The 24,124-nt window shown below is 40.3% G+C and overlaps 2 protein-coding genes across 6 annotated transcripts; both read right to left on the minus strand.

Moving 5' to 3' along the window:
• Positions 1-3,187: 3,187 nt before the first annotated feature.
• Positions 3,188-14,566, minus strand: LOC129369430 (kinesin-like protein KIF23). Of its 5 annotated transcripts, XM_055044817.1 has the most exons (23): positions 14,498-14,566; positions 13,950-14,010; positions 13,259-13,387; positions 12,707-12,812; positions 12,210-12,346; positions 12,018-12,130; positions 11,749-11,919; positions 11,036-11,148; positions 10,724-10,845; positions 10,378-10,480; positions 9,831-9,910; positions 9,583-9,702; positions 9,232-9,391; positions 8,923-9,081; positions 8,636-8,802; positions 8,376-8,549; positions 7,236-7,442; positions 6,674-7,006; positions 4,799-5,032; positions 4,515-4,603; positions 4,261-4,321; positions 4,102-4,142; positions 3,188-4,018 (listed from the first exon to the last, which is right to left on the minus strand). In XM_055044817.1, the coding sequence occupies exons 1-23, from the start codon at positions 14,509-14,511 to the stop codon at positions 4,003-4,005; spliced, it is 2,910 nt and encodes a 969-aa protein (XP_054900792.1). In that variant the 5' UTR covers positions 14,512-14,566; the 3' UTR covers positions 3,188-4,002. The 5 variants fall into 5 exon arrangements, with proteins under 5 accessions (XP_054900792.1, XP_054900795.1, XP_054900794.1 ...); XM_055044820.1 differs by lacking the exon at positions 6,674-7,006; XM_055044819.1 differs by lacking the exon at positions 4,799-5,032.
• A 689-nt stretch (positions 14,567-15,255) lies between these two features.
• Positions 15,256-22,425, minus strand: LOC129369431 (membrane progestin receptor gamma-B-like). The gene is made up of 8 exons (XM_055044822.1): positions 22,340-22,425; positions 21,758-21,885; positions 18,510-18,715; positions 18,122-18,248; positions 17,928-17,972; positions 17,360-17,450; positions 16,820-16,964; positions 15,256-16,169 (listed from the first exon to the last, which is right to left on the minus strand). Exons 1-8 carry the CDS (start codon positions 22,391-22,393, stop codon positions 15,889-15,891), a joined length of 1,077 nt encoding a protein of 358 aa, XP_054900797.1. The 5' UTR covers positions 22,394-22,425; the 3' UTR covers positions 15,256-15,888.
• Positions 22,426-24,124: the final 1,699 nt, after the last annotated feature.

The following is a 24,124-nucleotide window of genomic DNA, read 5'->3' on the forward strand; positions in this document are numbered from 1 at the left end:
AAGAGATTTTATTGTGAGGCATCAGCCACGGCTAGAGAGTCGAGTGTTTATGAACTTAATGCTCTGGGATCCCAACAGTGTTTGGTTGGTGGAAAGCATCTTGTGTGGTTTGCTGACCTGCTGAATCGGTGAACGTTACCACGCTCAAACAGGGCAGTGTCTAATCTGCAGGTTTAATTTATTTTCATGAAAACATCAAGTCTGTGTAGACCACAGTTTATCACACTCAAAGCGTGAAAACAGAAATTTGACAAGTTTTAGCAGAAGTTCACCACTGATTTTTGTAACCGCTGTTTTGTGTTGGTCATGGATTTATGATCAAGTCAAGATGAAATGTGTTTTTGTCCTTTTGGTGACTAAACAGTGATTTGGACAGATAAACTGCGTACCAACTGTGCAGTCATCTGTCTGCTTGTTTTGACAAAGCAGACGTAGCGTTGGCTTTGAATTCTGTGAAATTCCCAAAGGAATATTGGAATGTGGTTCCATTACTAAAACCTGGAATACCTTCCCTTGGGTGAGTGAAGTTGGCCGACTTCGTGCTAAACAAAGGCAAAGCAGTTCTCACAAGTTATACAACTAAATATTAGATCAGTGGTTCAAGGAAAAGCTGAGCTATGGAAACATAAGCTGCTCTAACAACTTTACTCACCGGCAATGTATTTTTAAAAAGTATTTTGGACCTAAGTACGTAACTTTAACATAAAATGACCTAAAACGTATGCTAGCATGGTGCTGAAAGCACCAGGGCGGGTTTTTACCTCTATTTACGTTCTCCCTCATGCTACGTTTGACTGGATCTGGTAGTTTTTCTCGTCCGCCATATTTCTAAAAGTTGTGAAAGTATTCTGGAGCCAGTTTGAAGGAAATGCTTATTCCTTCAAAAGGACCATCATTTCAAGCAGTTCTTAAAATGCCAGAATCAAGACGTAACATGCTGAACAAATGTACACTTATTAATGGGGCTACACCTATAATTCGGACTCTTTCCTTCCAAATTTGTGCATCAATTTTTTTAGCAATCCCTCAAAAGAGAATAACGGTGTTAAAAAATAAACATTTGAAAAAGTGCGTTGTCATTTCATACCCTTGAGTATGTAAACTTGTAAGCTCTGCAGTGGAAATAAAATTACCCGAGCTGCAAACATGAAACGCTTTCTTCTCACAGCTGTGCACAAGATAGGTGACCAATGTGTTACAACCTACCAAAGCAAACACAGCGAGTCCACAATGTGTAAGAGGAGCTGTGTTTACAAAGCCATTAGCAAGTATTTGAGCCAGAGAAGCCATTTAGTGTTGCATGCTGGCATGGAGTATTTACCCTGACAATGCTTAAAGACTGACTGGTTACACAGGCAGGGGAGGAAACGTCAATATTTTGAGAAGGCCGAGGGCTGCCGGTAGCCGTTTCCCCACATTCAGACCACTTCCAACCGCTCTGCAAAGTGGACGGCCCACCAAACAGAATCCACGGCACCGCTGCGGCAAGAGAGGACAGAGCAGTTTGGGAAAATATACTTCAGTTCATTGTTTCACACAGAAAAACTCAGTGGCAGTGGAAAAGAATAGAACCCAACATACTGTAATAGAAAAATGATAAGAGTCCATACAAAACTAAACTAAATGATTGGAAGAAAAAAAATAATTGAGCAGTAGAAAGGCCTTTTGTTGTCAGTTTCCACATTAGACCTCATACTTTTCAGCTTCATTTGCTGTGCAGTGAAATGGCTGCGATTTCAGACTTCGGGACACGTAAATGACGGCCTATTTTACAGGCAGAAATGTAACACGCCAACTCAGTGACCCCATCAGCCAGGTTGTCCAGGCATTCAGTGAAATGATATCAGACACGGCAGGAGGAGGAAACGGCTGCCGGTTAATAGCCAGGCGGAAAATTCACTATTGCCTCAGCTCAGGCCTACAGTAACGCCAGGCTGAAGGTTTCACAGGTTACAAGAATTACAGCGAAGATCAGATGTGGAGCACGGTCATGTACTAAAGAAGTTTTGGGTTGGCAGGTATGTAGCACCATCTGCTGTTCAGAGGCTAACAAACGACTCAATCCAACATTATTCTGAGCAGTAGTAAGGCCATGTCCACACCTTCACCCCATCATGTGATTCCATTTGACCTTTCTTCCCCGCTGAGACAAAAACATGCACAAGCTGAATAAACAACTGTGCACTTGTCAGTAAGGCAAACTGTGCACTGAACCTGAAAGGGGCCCGCAGATCAAAAACATGGAAGGAAATGAGTTTGACCTCGACTTTGTCAGCTTCTCCCAGTGGAGAAACCAGTTAGTCCTTTCCAGGTTAATGATGTGAAAACTTCATGTTTTCTTTTATCACTTTTTCTAGGGTATGTTGTACTGATACACAGCTCTCAAAGAAAAGACAACTGAAATTGATGAGTTTCTTTGATTGTACTTTTTTTTTACAAGTATCTGTTTGGGAATAGACATTGTTCATATATTATATACTGACATGTCTCTGAAATCCCAAGCAAAACTTTTGTATTTACTTGCAGAAATAACAAAAAAGATGCAGCTCTTTCAGACCTCAAATAATGCAAAAAAATAAGATTCATTTAGTAACAATACTAAGGTTTTAACTAGGAAAGAGTTCAGATATCAATATTTGGTGGAATAACCAAATGGGGTTCAGTGCAGTGGTTTTCCAGAGCTGTATAATGAGCAGAACTAACATGGAATAACAGTCCATTCAGCCTCTACGCCTACATTTTGGGAGACTCATTACTACAGGAAAAATAATTTAAAAGTAGAACAATAGAAAACCAATAGACAATACAGATGCTGCTGATTCTGTGTAAATGAATCGACTAAAAGAGGCACAATGTAGCAGTGTGGACTCCAGTGAGCTCGTTCACTCTGAGGAGGAAAAACAAGTTTCAGACAGGTGAGCCTGATTTAAAGATTGAGGCAGTGGATTCTGCTCAAGCTGGAAGTGGGGAAGTCTTTAAATCTGAACGTGGTTTAGAATGAAAGACAAATGCAGAAAGCCATGAAAGAAAACAGGAAACTGCTGTAAGATGAGTCAAAGTGGCAACAAGTCCTCATCCTGAAACACTCATGGATGAGTTTAACATCTTGAAAAGAAGTCATGCTGTTTTCTTCTGAAAAATCAAGATTAGTGCCATTAAAAAAAAAAAAAAAAAAAACATTCATCTTTCACAATTTGAAAAAAAACTTTTAATTTTGATTCGTAGTTAATTTTGCAATATTTCCAATACATTTGCATGTACAGATATGACTGAGCTTTACTCAACTTTACTTTCAGACCTGAAACTATTCCAAACAACGTTAAAACAAATGCCAACCAAGCTCGGAACGGTTCCAGGTTCGAAAATAAAACAAAAATCACTCTTTGTGGACAAAATGGCAATTACAACATGGTGTCCAAATAAGTTTAATGCCGTCAAAAGTTGTTTAGAAAAGATAAAAAGGCTATTTACAGGGGGGTCAGCCGCACTGCGTGACAGCACAGCACTTTTATATCTGCAGGTCCACGTGCTGAAAATCCTAAAAATTATTTTTTTGCAGTCAGATGTGTGCACCAACACCTCGACATTTAATACATCAAAAGACGGCAAGAAAAAAAATAAGCAAAGACAAAAAAAAAAATACACACAAAAATAAAAACATTTCCACAGCACACATACTTTGGGTGGCAGCATGAAGCAGACAAAAGACACCAGGTACAATCAGTCAGCATGTTACTGGTCATTAACCACCTCTCAGTCTACTAGCAGAAGGGATTCCAGCATTCAAAGAGCAATATAAAAAGCACTTATTTGTAGGAAAAATCCAACAAACAAGACTTTATATATCATTAAGTAATGATTAAATTATAATTGCACCATAGTAAAGTTTAATATAATCAGGAATAGCAGAAATGTTCTGCAGCTGTCAGATGCAGTTTCCTCTTCACTGATTTGACAGGCAACAGTTTGAGTGTTTAGGGAAAAGAAAATCTCTGCAGCACCTTAAGGTCTTCTCCGTCTAGAAGAAGAACAACATTAATAAAACTGATTTTGACCTTAAATGATAAACCAGACATACAATCGACACATTGTTTTGCTTACTTTTGATTCCCATGGCTTGCACTGACGTTTGCCACTGGAGGCTTTAACAGAAAAAAAAAAAAAAACAGAGTTATTCTAACAATATGCAAAGAACAGCATTATGTACTAAATATGTACAAAAACAAAAGTCAGTAAGCTCAAACATTTATTTGAGCTTACCCTGTTTTCAATGTCATCTGTTTGAGTCGGTCCCTCTCTGGAGCCGGATCGCCTTTTGCGACTAAAGTTAAATAAAACACAAAGTGTCTCTATTAGTAACTTGGACAAAGCAAAACTCAACAGTTTCCAAATACTGTTCTATTCTGGAACAATTAGGTGGATGTTGAACATGTCTCCATGTCCCACATCATAAAGACATGTTAAACATAAATGCAGCCACTAAAACCGGCACAGCGTTTGGTCAAAGACTTTACCTCGGTGCTGTCGGGTCTTCTTGCTTTAGCGTCTCGATATCAGTGAACTCCACTGCTTGTCCTCCACCTCTGGTCTTAAAAACATTACCCTGTTTGTGTAAAATGGAAAAAAAAAAAAAAAAAAAGAATCAATATGAGTACCAGTCAGTCGGAAAAAGTAGTAAGACAGCCCGATTATTAATCAAATCAAGACTCCGATGAGGAAGGTTTCACCAGATGTGAATAGGTTGAATTGTCAAATCCATGCACAAAAATGTCAAGTTAAGCAAATCAAGTAGTTTTACCTTTATCAATTTGGTCTCGAGCTCCCCGTCAGAGGCAAGCTCTTGGTGTCTAAGCACATATTTGTGGCATTTAGACAGAGCTTTCTCGTTCGGGGTCGACACCTTGATCGCATTGGGTATGATTGGCTGCATTACAGTGTCTAGATCCAAATTAGAGGCCGGTTTGTGGTCTACCCATTTCTCCCCACCCGCAGAGTGTGAGCGCCTGTGCATTGGGTGAACCGGAGGAACCGTCTGGTGATCCCAAAGTGAGAAACAAAAATCAGTTATTTACATGTGGTCCATTTTAAAAAGGTGTGCAGTGGTCAGCAGGAAGCTCGATCATGAAAGGGGGTCAACTTCTTGTGAAAAGAACAGTATTGCTGGAAGTAGAATAAGGCGTCAGTAGATGGATTTTGTTGCATTTGGGTGAAAATCATTCCAATTGCATTTCCAGAAAAGACGAATCAGCAATACCTTCCTCTAATCACAGGACATTTCCCCAAGAGTGAGATTCAGCATGCAAAGATCAGTAAACTACAGGCTGGTTAGCATGCAAAGGAACAAGCCAAAATTATTTATTCCACGAGCAAATGACTCAGAATTTTGCATGCGTTGCAAGAGATTCATGATGTGGTGCAAAGCAATTTTTCAACAATTACTCTGTGCACTGAAGAGACAACTTTCGGAAAAGTGCGTGTCAGATTACAAATGGTGCGAAACTGAGCACATCATACTAAAAAAACCCACAAAAACCAGGGAGGGGTTTGAAGTGGCCTAGTCAAAGACTACCCTTAAATATTTTTCAAATGCTGTGGAATTATTTTAACCAGGCTTTTCAAATCTGAATGAATTAAATGATTCAGCAGTCACTGCCAACTCTTGCAAATGCTGTATTGGAGAGACAAGCTGCTCTGGACAGATTTAGTCCTTAACAAAATTTTAATTTAAAAACTACATTTCCTATATATCCAAGTTATTGTTTTAAAATATGTTTGATGATAAACAACAAGTGTGACAAAAAGGAAATAAATCGACTTTCCCAGGACTGTAACGGTCATGTTACTCAAAATTCAACCTCGACAAAATCTCTGGTTCGAAGTGTTGATGCTTTGCTTCTGGATGTGATCACTACACAGTCTGGTCTGAAAACATCACGCAAATGTTGCCGTTTATTTTAAAAACCCTGTAGTGTTATCTATTTGGACTAAACTTTTTACAGAAAATTCTGAGCGAAAGCAGACATGTCATTTTATTGATAGTATTATCAACCATCTTTGCCATCACTCAGGTGGGACTGAACAATCTCGAGCTGCACAACACTAGAAGTCATCCAATCCAACAGTCTAAATATATTATTTGCATGCAAAGTGTTAATTCATGATACCTGAAATGTAATATCCAAGACTGTATTTTTCAGCTTCCATCCAAAATCTTTACTTTTCCAAATTCCTTAACAGAGTTAAAGCTGAAGCTACAGAGGTTATCATCTACACTCCATTTTTGAATTATCCGTTTTACAAAAATGATAAGAATGTATGTTGTACACTTGCAAGGAGCTCTGGTGATGCTGCTATTGCTACTTACCAGAAAGATGTTTGTTTTATTAAATACACATTCTCAAGTCAAGAGTGCAACATTAAAAAGGAAACTACTCTGGGATGCAGCATGCGGGAACAGCAAAGTAGCTAGCAGTCGTAAAGGGAAAGACGACGCAAATAAAAGCTTCAAAGATCTACTTCTCTAAGAGCAGAAAGCAGGAATTGAAGTCTACTCCAATGTTTCTACTAAACAAGCACACTCCACGGTAGCTGCTTTACACCAAGACAAAGCCGACACTACAGGCTTGAAGCGAAGAGTTGAACACTTTTTCAGGACGGCTACTAACACACTAACCCTTGTTCCTGCCTCTTTGTTTAGCTCATAGACAGAAGCTACATGAGGGGCCTCAGTCTCTGGGGCCCAGCGCTGGCCTCTCCTGCGACCCACGCTGCTGGCGCCATGGCATGGGGTGGGAGTCCTGCTGCCAAACTGGGGCGTTCCCGGTTGTCTAGACTGGCTGCCTGAGTCTAAAGGGAACCTCTGCTCCCAATCTGAAATGCAGGAGGCAACCGAGGGAAAGGAGGACGAGGAGGAAGAGGAGGATGAGGAGGGACTGGAGGTGGGGACGGGGTCCTGAACTCCCCTAACATTGGCTCGGTTTTGGCTGAGAGGCGTTTGGCCTAAATCCTGCAAAGTCGGGGAATGAGGCAAGGTGTGGTGAGTGTTATGAATTAAAGGAAAGCAGAAATACACAATCGACAAAACAGAAACAGCTGGTGTGGACAGCAGCATATCCCAGTTAACTGGATCACAATAATTATTAGTGGCATGCAAAATCTCCACATTGTGTCACATTAATAGAGATTAGTGGAGTCCCACTGGTGGAACAGGCTGCCGTGTGAAGTAATGGACTCACAGAGAGAGGTGTAGGAGAAGCTGAGCGCTTCTGAGCAACGTTTCTATCCCTCTCTCTGGAGGGTCTCTCAGGCTTCCGCGGCGGCTCTGCGGGACCGCCGCTGGCGCCGCCGTTCTCCGTCACGATGGCTTTTAACTGCTTCAGCTTCTCGTCCTTCACCCACAACTTGTTCTGCAGCTCCAGCTGCTTGGCGTTCACTCGCCTCTCCTAAAAAGAAAAAAAAAAACATATCGGGACATGATTAATTATCATTTTCAAGAAGCACTTCATACCCGTCTAACCATTAAATCTTAGATTGGCGGTAAGTCAGAGTGAATCAATAACCGTAAGTTTCAATACTGATGAGGAAATCATACTCAAATCGCCCAACCTCGTAACTGGAGATGCGTCAATCAATAGCCTGAAACCCACACTTTCTACTGAACTGGATTTAATCAGCAATTAAGCTTATCAACATTAAGACATTTCACAGTTATCAGTCTAAAGGTCAGGGATCTGCTTTAATGCCTGCAAAAACATCCTTTTTTATTTCTTGCCATCTACTTATGTTGAGTATCTAATGGTCGCAAGTAAGGGAAAAGACAGATTGACTTTTTTATAATCATTGACTGAAAACGTAGTGGTACTGAAATAATTGGTGAAATGTCACTTTGAGAAAACTATTCTACCAGATTTCGACCGTTTTTAATACCGTGTAGTTTTTCTTAACCCGTTAAACAGAGTTTGCTCTTTTCTCTGAATGTCGACAAACAAAACGTCACAATTGTTGAAAACACCGCCGTTCTCACACAAGCTAGACCCTGTTTTACAGCGCCATCAACTTATGATAGCATTGCCATAGCAACAGCAATCTCACAATGAAAGTTTAGAAAGTTTAACCTTTAAAGTTTCCCCTCATTCTGTGGAAATAAATACCCTGTTCCAATGAAATTAATCTGCTTTCATTTAAGTAACTTTTTTGTTCTTTTTTTAAAGTGAACTAGTAACATCTAAATTTTTAAGCTTTTCAAAATGGAAAAAAAAAATGTTTTTATCTTTATACAGAAATACAAAAAAAAAAAAACCCAATTTCAATAGTTTGGCAGATATACTCATAAGTATATCCATGTTGTCCATGTGCGTCCATGTTGTTCTACTTACACACTCCCTCTCCCATTTGAGCTTGGTGTCGGTCACCATGCCCTGCATCCGCTGCTCCATGCGCCTCCTTTCTGCCAACTCCTTCTGCAGCCTCTGCTCTCTGCTCTCCAGCTCCTGCTGAAGGGAGCGTTTGTCCTGCTCGTACATCTCCGTCGTTTTCTGCAGGATGTCAATCTGCAGAGGAGAATCGGGAGTGAGGACAAAGTCGACCTCGCTTACAAATGTCAAATCACTTCAACAAAATGTAGAAAGCTGAAGACCTTGTATTCTAAAGTCTTGGATTTTTTTTCCAGTCGTTCAATCTCCGTCCTTTGGTTTGCAATGACTTTGTCTTTCTCCCCCAGTTTGCTTTGCTGATCATGCAGTACATTTTCCTTAGAACTGAACTGACTCTCAAACTGCTGAAACGTGGATTTCATACTATTTGCTGGGAAAAAAAAAGATTCATATAATTCATCTTGACATTTCCTGCTTAGATTTTTTGTGTAGTTATTTATGGCCAAAAACACTTTTATAACAATCAGTCGGTTCAGAATAAAAATCCTACCAGTCTGGTTGAACTGTTCGGCCATCTTCTGACGGATACGGTACCGTCTTTCCAGAACCTCCATCAGACGGGGCAACGTCTGATCATCAGACGGATCTGAGAGCTCGCAGGGAGGCAGTGGAGGGAGGCTTTCAATGAGCTGGTTCAGCTGAACTGGATCTTTACAGGACATGGCATTAAATCATGAGAAAGAGTTTTACTGTTTGTCTTATAAGGAGTAAGATGGTCTAAAACAACAACACGGTCCACATGATTTTAAGTAATAAGGCTTTAATCTGCAGAGAAGTACAAATTTGAGGTGTGGTTTACCTCCATTAACTGGACCTCCTCTTTCTTCCAGTCGGCGTGACAGCTCGTCTTTGAAAGCCTGGTTCCTCTGCCTGCGTCCCGGTGTCAGGCCACAGATCGGACGGTCCACCGGCCGAGCCACCTCCACTTCCTGGGTCATCTCAGCAAAGCGCATTACCAGCTGCAGCGCACACAGTGCAACAATTATGTGAAACTGAACTGCAAGGTTGCAAATGGAGGCCAAATTAAATCCAAAAATGTTTTAAAAATAGCAATATTAACTTGTGTATGCTACCTAGGCAACTAACATTTTGCCAAATACAGAAAAGACCCCAAAGTTAAGCAGGAGTTGTACAAAACGGAGACAGTTACCAAGGTTTCTTCATAATCCTCAGCTTTGGGATTAACACAGACAACCATCCTGACTTTTCCTTCTCCATCAAAGTAGTTTTTAAACAAATGTGTGACTTTAGAGTCTCGGTAGGGCACCATCTGAAGAAAACATGAAGGGTATGAGAGAGTGAATAAGAAAATTAAAGAAAGTTGAAACAATAAAGGTTGCAGAGCAAGGTCGCGAACCAGAAACAGAGAAGGAAATGGTTCAATGTTGAGATACAAACCCTATTAGTTCCCCACATCTGGTTTTCACGCAGGACCTCCATACATGTCCGCAGGGTCATCAAGGATTGGTTAATATTACCTGTAAATTATACGTAGGGAAAAAAAAACAAAAAACAACAACATCTCTGAATCTTTGAATTGTGAAAATGTTTGAGAAATGTAAAAAAAATTCATTTATTTATTTCAAACATTCAAAAGTAAAAGCAAGAAAAAAAAAAGGAAAATTAAAAACTTATGCCCAATTGACATGCAATTTTATATTGTCTGTTCAAAAAGGTGCAGGTAGAAGACAACATCTCATCAGGTCCAAACCCTTTCATACTAATCAACTTATAAACAATTAAATTTCCAAAACACCAGATAAACTTAAATCATTTCCACTTTACATGACATTTAAATCCCACATTCTCATCTTTATATGTACAATTACTTAAACATTTTTTATATCATCAACAGCACAACCCTCTCTGTCACAAAACATTTTTGTATATTGTGTGGAAGTTCTATTTTTACGATTGGAAACGAGCTGAATCAATTTAAACAGACCTGCTTCTCGAAGGCGACTTCCCTCTGCTCTGGTTCTGTTGGTGCGTTCGCTGCCCGCCAGGTCAACCAGGCACAGCTGGCTCACATTCACCTGGCTTTTGTCCTGTTTGAGCAGCAAAGACTGTATAAGTTCTACTTTTTACAGTTTAAGAAAAATAGAAGTTATCCTTTAGGATCTGACATCATCAAGTCTTAAATTAACGTCCTCACTTGTGTAAGAAATGCACATTACAGGTAAGTAACTGCTCTCCTGCTTAATAGTGTGTTCTTTTAATTGTAAAGCTTTTTCTCAATATACGTTTTTAAGTATAAGAAATTAAAATAGACAACGTTAGCAGCCAGTCACCTGCAGCACATGGTCCCCATCAGCATCTAGAGGTGCCTGGGCCAGCTTCACTGTGAACACACTGTGGGAGCGACTGGACTCTCGGTTGAGCTCAGTATTCGCTATCCGTCTCTTCTTTTGTCCTGAACAAATAAAAAACAGAAATACAGAGTTGCAATATGAATCATTAAAAAGTCTATTCACTTTGGCAAGAAGAATTTAAACATTAAAAAGAAACAGTGATGTTTTAAATGCTTCAATTTGCTACAAACTAGTCTATTTCTGAGGAAAGGAAAATGTATAAAATTACTGATGCAGAAAACCTTCACTGACCTTTCCAGAAGACTTCAAAAGCCTCTTCTGTGGATTTGACTTCAACTTCTGTGCAGCCGGCCACATACATATTATGATTCTGATCTTCACGCAGAATCTTTGACTGAGGTGGCCTGAAACGTTGTGGTAAATAAACGACAAAAAGAAAAACAATGTGTTATAATAATCCTCTGCTTTCATAAAACAAGCTGCAAAACTGAATACCAAACATTTTATGGGGTGTTAGAACAAAAGATCTATGGAGACAAATTCATTCACAGGGAACAAGCACGCCAGGTATGCACAGCAGCATCCAAGCCATTCAGAGGCATCTTCTGTGTCCTCATCAGTAATAATGAGGAGCAAAGATAACAAGACAACAGCCACAGACATCTCACAGAGCTAGTAGGGAGTCATCGCTGTTAAGATCAGGCAATGAGTTAAAGGGATGGAAACAGACTAACAACATATGCAACCAATCAGCTACAGCCAGGGTTCCTGTAAGAACAAATAGTAATGGGGGTTGGAAGGGAGCAACTAAAGAGCTAATCTGCATTACTGGCCCACATACACAAACTCTTTGTTCCGTACTGGTGTGTTTCCATCGAGCCACCTATCGAAAGCGGGGATGGGTCATTTGTCAAATTTAGATTTTATAGGTTTATTTAAAAAAAAAAACAACAATAACTCATCTGTAAAGAAGAAAAACATCAACTGAGTTTAAACACTCTTACTTTGGTCTGATTGGATCAAACGGAGCATCTTCAAGGAGGTCATAGATATAGTTGTTGTAGATCTCAATGTAGGACACGAATACGCTGTAGCAGCAGTCTTCGTCGACGCCCTCAAATTTACACGCTTGGTCTGGGTTGATCATATCCGCAAACTCCGGATCCGCCCGCTGCCTACACACGATTTATTCAAAAATAAAAAGAAAAGCTTAATAAGCCAGAAACTATAATGCCGAAAAATGAGGATAGTATTCCAGAACAAACTCAGATACCTGGAAGACGGCGTTTTGGGAACCGACAGCTGACTGTCTCTCTTCTGTCTCTCGAGCAGAGAGTCAACATAGCTCTGAACCTCGATTCCATTTTTCTCATCAGGTTTAAACACCTAAAGTGACACTTGCATGTCAATAAATCTGCCTCAAACGTTTTGAGAGATCAAACATATTAAACCATATTTATCTTACAAATCTTTTGGCCTGAAAAGACCCGATGCTGTTGAAGAGCATGTCTAGAGAACGAGGAAGGAGTCCACCTTCTCCAGGCGAGCCAGTCATAGTGTACGTTTTACCACTTCCTGTCACGCCGTATGTAAACAGCAAACCTGCCAACATAGTCACACATTTCATAAACAAGAATGTTGGCCAAGTCAAATCAAAACAAAAATCACATCTGCTGTTAACTTAATCTTGAGCAGGAGAAAATATAATTACCAAGCAGAAAACTATAAAAACTCTATTTTAGAATGCTTAAGAAATACACTCAACTCACTTTTTGGGCAATTGTAATCTACCTTTTTTATATATACTACAGCTGAATGACCGGATTTATAACAGAAGTGTTTTGTCCCTTATAGGAAAAATATTACTGGCTCAAATGTTGACAAAGAGCAAACATTTGACTTTATACATAACTGAATGACTGTTATCTGTTAAAAAATGCTACGAAGTCCCAGTTCACCTACCGTTTTTACAGTGAATGAGGTCCTCAATGAGTGGCTTGGCGACATCTTCAAACAGCTCAATTTGAGTTGTTTTAATACCAAACACCTTCTTAAAGCAGTACTGTGTCTATAGGAGAGACAAATTGAAAATCAAAGTAATCTAATAATCACTCAGAAAATAACCCCGTTACATTTGTTACAGTGGAGAGAGTTGCTGATGTTTGGTCATATAACTCATTAGCTGTGCACACTTTTTTTTCCCGTGTGTTTATTTAGCCCTGGGTGGTGTGGCACTAGAAAAGCATTCAGTCATAAAATTACTGAAATGTCAGAAAATAAACCTAATTTTATCACAATATTCTGTCCTATACCATTGACTTTAGCGCGTCTTTATATGTCATCTTTTTTTTTTTCCATTAATGTATAGAACTTGAAAAATCAGACAGCCCTTTCAAATGTGATATTGCACTCCTTGTCACAGTGACTGTAATTTCACGTCTATGTCAAATTAAGCCATTTTTGGTCAAATAATGACAAGTGTTAGATAATTTACTTCATACGTAACATACATACCTCCTTGTATTCGCCATTGCGGTTTGCCTTCAGTCCATCAGGAGCATGAAGCTGAATGGTGGAGCTGCTGATCATCTCAACACAGCATTCCTCATCTTCTCCACCAAGTGGACGTATGCGGCAATAAACCTGGAATAAATACATTTAAAAAAACAATATATACTATTTATATATATTCTATGTTACCTTAATGAAATTCGAAATATTCCAATATACATTACATATCACTATTTTTAAAACAATCAACTACTAAGGTAAAATGTAGAGAACAATTCCCAATGTCAAATATAAATCGCAATCATCTGAATGTGTAGCTAAAAGAATACATGTGTTTTCTGGTAGTTCAGCTCTTTTTGGAAAAATACACTATGTAAATATATGTTTATTTGTCACACACACTAATAACTATACATTGTATTTTTGAAGACGAATATATTTTATGATTATTAAGAATGCTTTATGCCACATAAACTGTTACAGTGTTGGTAAAATGCCATAAATCAGAATTTTGAATACATTAATGTCGATTTATTTGACTTTAGGTGCAACTCTTCTAAAGATGAAGATTTTGATACATGATCAGCAACTTAAGAAAAGCTGGAACAGAAAACCAGCAGCCAGTTGGTAAAGCGGCGCTTTGTTTCAACTCTGCTCCGTGTAATCACCCAGTTTTCAGCTGAACGTCACATACCCCCACTGGATCTTTCTCTATGTTGCTTGGCTTTTTGGGCCGTCGAGGAGTCCTCCATTTCCTGCGACAAAGTAACCCAGTTAACATCAAACAAAAGCTCCTGCAATCCATTGCATTCATGTGGACCATCGAACAGATACAGAAACACATTTCAGGGAGTCCTAAGAGAGATATATGACTGAATCACAGCTAACTTTTTGTCATTCTGACCGTAAGCGCGTGTGCAGCCTGCTATCGATAAACACAAATATGACGTTAAATTTACGCTCGCCAGCTGAGCATAGCTTACAATATCTTTGTTCAAAACAGTGTTAAACATCAGACTGTTAGAGAATGGGTCCTGGGCCCACAGAAGAAGGTTGGCAGTTTACCAACCGTAATTGTAGCTAACGACTTGTAGCTAATCCCTCATTTACCATAAGCAGGTAAGACATTTTCTGGGGGAAAAAAAATCCTAAACTTAAAATAAGCTCCAAATGTAATTCTAACTCTGGTCATAATTTATGAGAACATGTTCTATTCTTCAAAAAAGTATGTGTAATACTGACCCAGCTCGCTGCATTGTTTGTATGATGAAATTCCTCTCAGCTGCTGAGAAGCGCCTCTTGTTCACGATTTGAAATGTTCCCTCTTATGAAACGTTTTTCCGGTGGTCGTGGACGTCGACCAATCAGACGCAGAGCACAGGCGGAAGTCCCGCCCCCGCCTAAAAAAACCGTTTACAGTGCTTTTTGTTGAGTATCAGGTAGACTTGAGTGATTAAACGCGATGAAAAACAACTTTCACGGGCTTTTTTTTTCTTTTTGTCTATCAAAAAGCTACAAAATCTTTATGCGGAGCATAAAGTTTCAATAAGAATTTTTATTTACAAATGTACAATGTTGCTTAGTTATTTTTGCTTAATTTTCTCATAATTTACTACCAAGAAATCAAATTTACTTCCAATAAAATGTTTAATAAATAATTAAAATAAAGTAAAAAATAATCATTGCTTTGCAAATTGTTAATAATTTTTAATCACAATTGATTATTCTTTTCATTTTCCAATGAAAGCAGGTACAGCTGCAGTGATATGGAATAAGTCTTAAGTCTATATTTTCTCTCATGCAAAGATATATATCTTTCTATATTCTTTGACAATGTGGCACATTTTAGAAAACTAAATGCTGCCCTGTTGGTAAGGTTGGGCAAAGTATTATGAGAAGAGTGATCAAGCATTTTGGCACTTGGTTTCTGTGGGTTATCTTACAGGTATTAAACTATTGGTGACGGATGAATGGACAAGACAGCAATGCAAAAACAAAACAAAATTTACACTTGGTTTTATTTGGAAAAATTATAAATAGATTTGAACTTAAATACCTTCTTTTTACATATTTTACAAAACAAGGCAAAAAAAAAAAAAAGAACTATGTTAGCAGCGACTTGCAAGTAGACAGAAACATGAATCTTATGACAAAATCCCTGGTCAATATAACACCTTGAGTAATTTGTGAAGCCATCTCTATGTCGATCGTAACAAACCCTTCAAAAGTGCCCTCTAAAAGATCTGAGAGTTATGAACGTGAAAACTGAAAGTGACAATATCAGCCTGCAAATTCAAAATTAAAAAGTGAATTTTGAACTTGACATCATTTTTGTTCCCTGTGGTCTCTTCATTCACCACATGTATGACACTCAGAGAAGAGTAAAAAAAAAAAAAAGACGTACAAACATACAAAACACCAATGCATAATACAGCAAACCAGCTGCTCTGTAAAAGAATAAGTTTCATTAGAAACACCTACATTTATGAAAACGTTCATTGCATCTAAGAGTATTGTGAAACCCGTCCCCAGATTTTCAGCTCAGCTCTTGAATACTTTAACAGCAGCTATCACAGCTGAATGCTTGTATACTGTTTCTTTTCACGCACCTATAAAAACCCGGGTTAAGATATTTAGTAGCAGGAGCAGAGTCTGGGTGCCGCTTTCGTTTTATTTTTCCCCTGTTTGCTTTTCTGCCACGCCGGGCCAGAAAGGAGAGGTAGACTGAAGAGGCAGATGAGGATCAAATTCACCGCCACGCAAAGCAGTGCCGGACCCAGGGAGTTGGCAAACGAGACGGGCATGGAGTGAGCAGCGAGCCAGGCGCGCCGCGTCACCATGTCCCGCTCGACGGCCAGCATTTGGAAGTGGGTGCCCAGGATGCCGCACACGTGGAAGAGCTGGTGGCTGTGACCTGCAGGGGAAGCAGTCGAGTCACGCTTGAGTCAAAGCTTCTCACCTTCACCGCACAGCAAATGATTCACTGGCTGTCCAGCAGTGGTTGTGCATTAACGCTTCCTCACAATGTTTAACACAAAAACGTACGGGAAGAAAGAGAAAAATGTGTGAATGTTTCACAATCAAATCAAACTGGTACACTGACTCATTAACGTTTTCCCTTCTGAAGCTCCTGTATACCCAGGATTGTTTCATGCAGCTGTGATTAACACGTGTGCAGCATCCATCTTTATCCTTTGTCAGAAATATTGTAATTTACTTGATTTTTTTTTTTTATGTTAGTGCATTTTCTTGACAGTTATGAGTCCATTAAGTTTGTTCAAACTGTATTATCTTTGCTCAACCAATTGTTCATTTTTGAGACACTGTCACAATTATGAACGATTATAAACACGGGTCATCTAAACACTGCACAAGTATTTGTTTGAAACATACAAATATTGTATCAATGCTGGTGTCTTGCATGATTTGTACTTTATTTCTTTGTTTGGTCGGTTGTTCATTAAGCTTCAATCAACTTGCACAACAACAGATTTACCTGCGGTGACCTGACCTGAATGATGAGAGCCCGGAAACAACGACTGCGCCTCAGAGGAGGACTCTCACCTATGAAGTCGAAGCTGCCGGGAGCCAGGCGCTCAGGTAAGCGGGTGGCAAACAGGAAGCCAGTGAGGACAGCCAAGGCGATGTGTTTGCAGTGGAGGATGTTGGTGTCGTCGTCAGTGCAGCCGTCCCCCGTGCACAGAAACACCTGGGAACACGACGCAAACGTGACCTCAGCGAAAAACAGGAAACCGTCAAGCATGCTGAGCATGCGAACGTCTCTTGATGAGGCTTAAACTGAAGCACTGCTCAGATGTAAGTCATAAATACACGCCTGCCATTCGAGCCTCTGAATGAAAAGTCCAAAATAAAAGAAAGATTCCACCTCAAAAGAAGAGTGAGGAAGGTTTCCATCTATTTTGTAACAGACTACTAGTCTTATGTTGTGTAAACCTACCTGCATTTGTACATTTCTCGCCCTATTAAACACAAAATGTCTAAATCAAATCAAGCTTTGTTAGAGCATACAGTGTCCTACTGCACAAGGTGAGCCGAGTGCAAAGAGGCAGGTGTACAGTGTAAATAGGATCTAAGCAGTCGTACCCTGTAGAAGAGAGGAATGTTGTCAAACAGGTACGGGTAGCCGAAGGCAAGGATGCGAAAGAATTTGCTGAAACTGGGACTCCCAGGTAATCTGGAAAAAGGTAAAAATGTACATATTTTTAAATGACTGCACAGTAAAAACACACAGACTAACAATTCATCATGGTCAAATAGCCCTGATGAGGATCCATTTAGAGTCTGGTTGACATCTGTAATGTATAACAGACGGAAACCGGGTTACGCATTGCTTTTCTTACAGCAGGGTGATTGTTACTCAACACAGTCAGCTGCTCTTTGTTTGACTTAGCCATGTGAAACTACACGGATCAGATTAGGGCTGGTCCCTATAATCACTGCCAACCAACACCCATAGCACATTGCTCAATAGTTCCTCCAAATATGCAACAAGTGTCTGTCGTGGCTGGCGCATGACAAATCGCCAGAAGAGTCTAGAAGGCGGCTGCATTTTGGTTTTCCGACTCTTCTTGAGACACAGTGTGAAAATGTTGTGGAAGATGATAAAGGCAGAAAAAAAAAGTTTTTATTTTCCTGTTTGCAGTCTCTTTACCTTTTCACAAAGTCACAATTATATTGCAGGAACGGAAAGCCAAGCCTGAGTGAGAGAGAGATGAAATGAAAGGTTAGGAATTAGCTGACGATGACATAAAAGTGTCAGTAAGACGATCTTCACTTGGCTCAAGAACAAAACTCCACTCTACATACTTCTACTAGAAGTAGTACCGGAACGTTTCCTTGTCATACCTGGAGTAGCAGGCCAGGACGGTGCAGATGAGAGTGTTGGCCATGGCGATGGGGATGTACCACTGATGAAAGGAGCTGTTCACCCACTTGTCGGGGAAAGCGTAAAATGAATAAACGACGGCAGTCCCTGCAGCAACGCACATCAACCGCTCAAAGTTATTTAAAATCAGGAAAATAGATCTTTGTCAATGAAAAATAACACTCTAACAAAATAAATGCTTCCACATTGAGAGCAAATGCAAAATGTTCTGATATTTTGCAACCACATTGTGCAATTCAAAGCAAATATTGGTGTTAAGCACATTTCGAAAGGGTAGCTAGATTGTCTGAGGACACTGACACAAGCTACTAAACGTTCACGACTCTGGGTTAGAGAGGATGCGCTCACCCAGGCTGTAGAAGCTGAGCGCGCCGTAGTCGAAGAAGAAGCAGATGTGGCGCGCCCGCGGCGACATGGTGCTGAAGGTGTGGGCACAGCTGGACGCCAACGGATAAATGCAGCAGGAGAGGAGGAAGACCATCAGAGGCCAGGTGAAGGAGTCCTGCCATCCCTGCTGCATCAGCACCACCGTCACCAGTTTCCACAGAAAGTACCTGCCCAAAGAGAAGAAGAAGAAGAAAACTTTTTTTTTTATTTTCTGCCTGATAGAAAGAAAAAAGCTTTGGTAATAGCCAGAGTCAATTGCAGTGATTATCCACAACACAAAAGTAGCAAGAATGATTTTTCTGCAGAGGCTGAAGAGTGAAAAATGCCATAACTGCATCAACAGCTGAAAGAACCATTTTGTACGTATAAGAGTGTAAACTGAAAATTATTTTCACAATGTTGAGAATTAAAAAGTGTGTCCTTCAAAGTGTTCTGATCTGTATTGTTAAAAAAAAATCTTACCTTGGCACTGCTTAATGTAAATTTTCTCCTTATTGTCACTGTCTACGCCCCATGAGTGTATTTCTCTCAGAAATACACAGAAATGCTACTAAATTGCCCTCTAATTTAGATGAGAGCCAAGAGACACAAATATGTTAAATAACAATTTCAGGTTTTTGTTTATTTTTTGTAAGGCCTGTCAAAGCGATGTACAAACTTAACGGAGAAGAAGAAGATCTGAAATGAACCCCGAAACACAAGACTTCCCGAATAAAACCTTCAAGAGAAAAAAATACAACATCTCATACGATCAAACAACAGTGTCAGGAAAAGTCACATTTATTATTTTGCGTCAGAGGAGGAAACAAAGGGGCACATCAACACTTAGTGTCTCACATTTTGCATGTTGGACTCCAAATTCATTGAGTTCAGCAGAAACAGACTTCGTCCGTCCAGACTACAGCACCGACGTGGGGAAACTTTTCATTTAGTACTACAATATATTATTTGTTCACTTCTGTTTGCACAGGCGTTAAATAACACTTTTATAGCAGGTGAGTCATAAACGTTCACGAGAGCTGGTCATATTAGAAAGAAAACAGCACAATTATTCAACAATAAGTAGACGCCGCTCCTTCAGAAAACACAATCTCTGTATGCAATCATGAATTATTATCCCTCAAATAAACCCGTTTGTTTTTTTTCCCCCCAGGACCAGTCAGTTACCTAACAGCTAAGAGCGCTACACAAACAACCTGATCTGATCAGCTGTAGTGTGCGTTGTGTGTTGCCGTCAGTGTTTTCCTGTCACTGAGCAGTTAGCTAATTGTGGCAATACGCATGAAAGCCCAAAGCGCAGGCCTGCTCATTAGTGCCAGGCCTTTAGGTCCACCTGTCCCCCTTGACACAAGCACTCGTGTGTATTCCAAACAGACCCACACACACAGGTTTGATGAACGCACTCCCCCCTTGCCTATTGGACAGTGCAGCCAAAACAGCCGACGTCTCGTTTGGGAGGAAGTGAAGCGAGGCCATGAGGGGCACTGATCTCAGCAGCCACTTTAACATATTCACACAAACACACACACACACACTGGGTTTTTGGGGGTAAAACAAACATAGGATAGTTTTGCTAAACAGTTTCAAAATGAGGCGATTTCCCCTTTCAAAGATCTGATCAGATTTCCTATTAACTACTGAAGACATGCTTGTGATTCCACAGCGGAGGAATGTCGAGGTGAAATCCTCGTATTTCCCAGGATGAATGAAGGAAGACAAGGTGATGAAAACACACAACGCATGTGTCTGGTTAATTGAAATTAAAATTCCACCCGAATAGGGTCACTGACCCTTTACCTGCTCCCTGTCAGGTGTGGCTGAAAAACACATCACTGATGTAACACTGGTGGCGTTGTTTTGCCGTCTTGCCTCAGTGATGACATAAAATGCTTCCGTTCTGCTCACGCACATTTGTTGGGTTTCCATGTTTTCCGTTCTTCTGTTCAGAACCCAAGTGGCAAATCTGGCAAGATCTGGAGTCCGTTTGGAAATATTTGTCTAAGTTCGGTTTGCACTGGAAATACTCCTGCCCGTTATTTAAGCCATAAATATTTGCTGACTGCTCGTCCCGGCAAGAAGAACGTTTCTGTTCTTTCTCCCTTTTCGCTTCTTCTATGTTTCTGTTTGTGGGAATCATGAGTCTTGGGATTCAGGTCGCAATGGCCACATAACGTTTTTAAATGTAGTTGTAAAATCCACTTATGTAACAGTTCATTTACGGCTGGGCATGTTCAGGAATCTAAAGAATCTATGAGTGCTTACTGCCTGGTTCTGTCGCATTTCTTTCTCTCTCTCTCTTTTTAAGAAGATCTCTTTCTTCTTGGGTGGGAGGGCTTTTGTTGTTGGAACTACATTTCATGATGAAATGCTAGATTGGCTTTCGGCGACAACCGTTCTGTTGAAAAATGTGATTTGACGCACATCAGACGAACTGATGTTTTCTCAAGGAGACAATCTAAAGATTCTCTCCTCTCCCCGCGTCGTTGACAAGCCGTCATTGTTTGGCGCTATGGATAACTCCCATTATGTCTCTTCATCTTGTCAGATGAACCTAATCTACTCCATGCTTATGAAAAAAAAACTCAACAGGCAAATCAATTTAACAATGAATAACATGGTTGCTGGGATGGATGGGGACTTGAAAACAAAACCTGTCAGCACAGTCACTCTGTCTCAAGTCACGCAGGTGAAAGACTGGGAAAACTATATGCCTGTGGAAATCTAATCTAATCCCGGCCTTGTTTACCTGGATAGTAAACAAGATTTCACTAGAAGATGAAAATGGAATCGTGAGAATCTAACAATGTTCCTGTGGTTCAAGAAAAAAAGCTCATATTATGTAAGAAACATCTGGAAAAGTCTTTGTCCTGCAGGTTTTGCAGGATGTGTGTGACTCCCTTCTCGTGACGTGGGCACACGTTTCTTGGGTGTTTTGTATTGTTATGTAATAGCTTCACCTCTTCAATTCAGGTACGTGGTATCCGGTCAAATCGAGGTCACTGACACAAACATTTAGCAGAATAACAGAAGCTTAATCGAAGGGTGAAATCAGAGAAAGTTTCCCTGCTTTGAGGGGGAGCATGTTACCTTTTAGAAAGCTGAATGCAAATTCTGTCAGGTGCCTCGTTTTGTTTTTATTTTAGCACACATAGCACAAAAAAAAAACAAAAAAACAACCAAACTAAAATGCTTCAACCTTGTCAGCTTACCAGGTGGGTAGAAAGTGGGTCCAGATGTTGAGCGTCTCATTGGTCATCTGGAAGACGCTGAGGATGCAGTCAGTGGCGGAGCTCCTGGGGTGGCGGTACCCAGAAATGATGCTGTCCTCATGGTAAACCTCCAAACAGACAAAAATAAAACAGCAACAACATTGTTTTTGGCTTTCACTTTTAAGCAAAATCTGAGAAACTTGTTCCTTCACTTCTGTTGTGCGGGCAAAGCAAAATGGATTTCCATGTGAGACGGAGAAACTGTTACCCCAGGAAACGTTTAGTGTAGGAGGTACAAATGAGTCGGGAGGCAAAGATTTATTGGCAATAAAGTCGAGTCAAAGTGAAGACGTTCCTTCTGAACTGCTGGACGACAACATGAAAGTAAAGTTCGGAGCAAGTTAAGAACAGGAATCTTTAAAAAGTTATTCTTTAACACATAAATCTTCTTCACTCCCAATGAATGAAAGTTCTCCTCGTTCCTTCGCCACCCCTGCCTCTGACTCAGGTCAGTCAAAAGAGGTCAAATCAGTTCATCTTTCTTTTTTTTTTTTTGTCAATGTGCAGTAAAGACGGACTTACTTTGGGCACCTGATCGATGCTGAAGACTCGTGGAAATTTGATGAGATTGAGCATGACTGCGGGACGCCGGCGCCGTGAGAGGGGAGAGCTGAACTGAGGCCACGGGCGGGGCGTGCCTTTATTAAGGTGTGTGTTGTCATGCCGCCTGCAGGGTTCCTCCCCTTCCGACTGCTTCCTCTTCAAACCCGGCAGGAATATCCAGTGCAGTGAGCCGCTCCTCCTTCGTGTCTCTGCGGAGGCCGCGTACGCACAACAGGTGTACGCTCACAAACAAGTGTTTCCCCACAAGAAGAGGGACAAATATTCACCTGATTCTCATTGGCTTTTGCAGGAGGAGGGACGTTTTGAGGACCAGCTGCTAACATTTTATAACTATGACACAAATGCTAGCTCTTCTTCTAAATGCAAAATCTTGACCCTGCAAAACAATGGAGCTGACATCTTAAAATTTCACCCAGTGACAAAGAAACAATGCCACTGGAGTAAATAATTTCGCCCACTTTCTGCAAAAAAAGAAAAAAAAGCAAGAGAAAGAATCTGGATGTCACCTGAGTTTTGGGTGGGTTCAGACCAGGCAAGGCTGGCGAATGAAGGGTGTGAATCAGTCTGTCAGCACAGCAAACAGAGCTTTTCTGCGTGACGTCTGATCTCAGTGCAGGGATGGGCCAGAGGATCTTATCTTGTTCAAACTTCGCAGCGATGAAGACAAACAAGATGCCAGTATTAGGAAGTGAGACGCGCTGTTGTTTGCTCCAACTGGAAATAAATATGTTGCTGGTGACAGCAGCTCACCCCCAGTAATGGTCGCTCTGCCAGGCTCAGTTCAAACACGAGAGTGAGATAATGCTTCGTTTCAAAGCATTAAATCAAATAAAACTCACAGGATTCAGAAGCTTCTGTGTTTAATTACACTTAATCAAGGAAACTCTTAAATTTATAGTTTAAGAACAGTCCAATCCCTGAGTAATGCATTTTTTTTGTCTTAGAACCACCCTCAATGATCCATCCTGTGGAAAATCCCAGTGAACTGATGAGACGCTTCAGTGCAGCAACACAACGTTAAAGTAAAGACAGGCAGTCAACAGCCAATACTTGTGTGCGTGCGTGTGTGTGTGCGTGTGTGTGTGTGTGTGTGTGTGCGTGTGTGTGTGTGTGTGTGTGTGTCTCAGTGTGAGTGACTGAGAGCCGAGTTGCACTGGCACAGATTCAGTTTCTACTGCTGTGATCTGTGTTAATGAGTACTTCTTTCAAATTTACCCTTCAAACAATGTCAAGCACCAGAGCAATAACCTGGGAAAACACGATCGTCCGTTGAAAGAATGTTGCCGTCGAGGACCTGAGACTTTGTTTAGGTTTTCATTTTTATTTTCTAGACTAAACAAATGTATTAAGCGATCCTTATTTTCTTTATCTACTTCCAAACTCTTGTAATCTTTCAAAGACTTTCCAAAGGTTTGAACTGGATACTTCCTCTGAATTCGTTTAAACTACTATTCTTAGTTCCAGGTGTTGTTTTAGACCATGACAGCAAAATGTGCATAATTTGCTGAACACCTTAATCCTTACATTTATCAAAAAGAAAAATCTGTTACATTTGAAACCAGAAGTTTAGACACACCAAGTAAAAAGACTGGTAGGCTACATCTTTTTTTGTCATTGTCTGATTTGATGCTGCAGTATGTATCTTCTGTAAACAATATAATGTGTTTGTTTTTCTACATATTTGTTAAAAATATCACTATGTTGTGACAGCATTGTATAAGGCAAATAATCTGACAAAATCAA

Source organism: Poeciliopsis prolifica, unplaced genomic scaffold (assembly GCF_027474105.1).
Source record: "Poeciliopsis prolifica strain line A6 unplaced genomic scaffold, Auburn_PproV2 SCAFFOLD021, whole genome shotgun sequence".
Classification (NCBI taxonomy): Eukaryota; Metazoa; Chordata; class Actinopteri; order Cyprinodontiformes; family Poeciliidae; genus Poeciliopsis; species Poeciliopsis prolifica.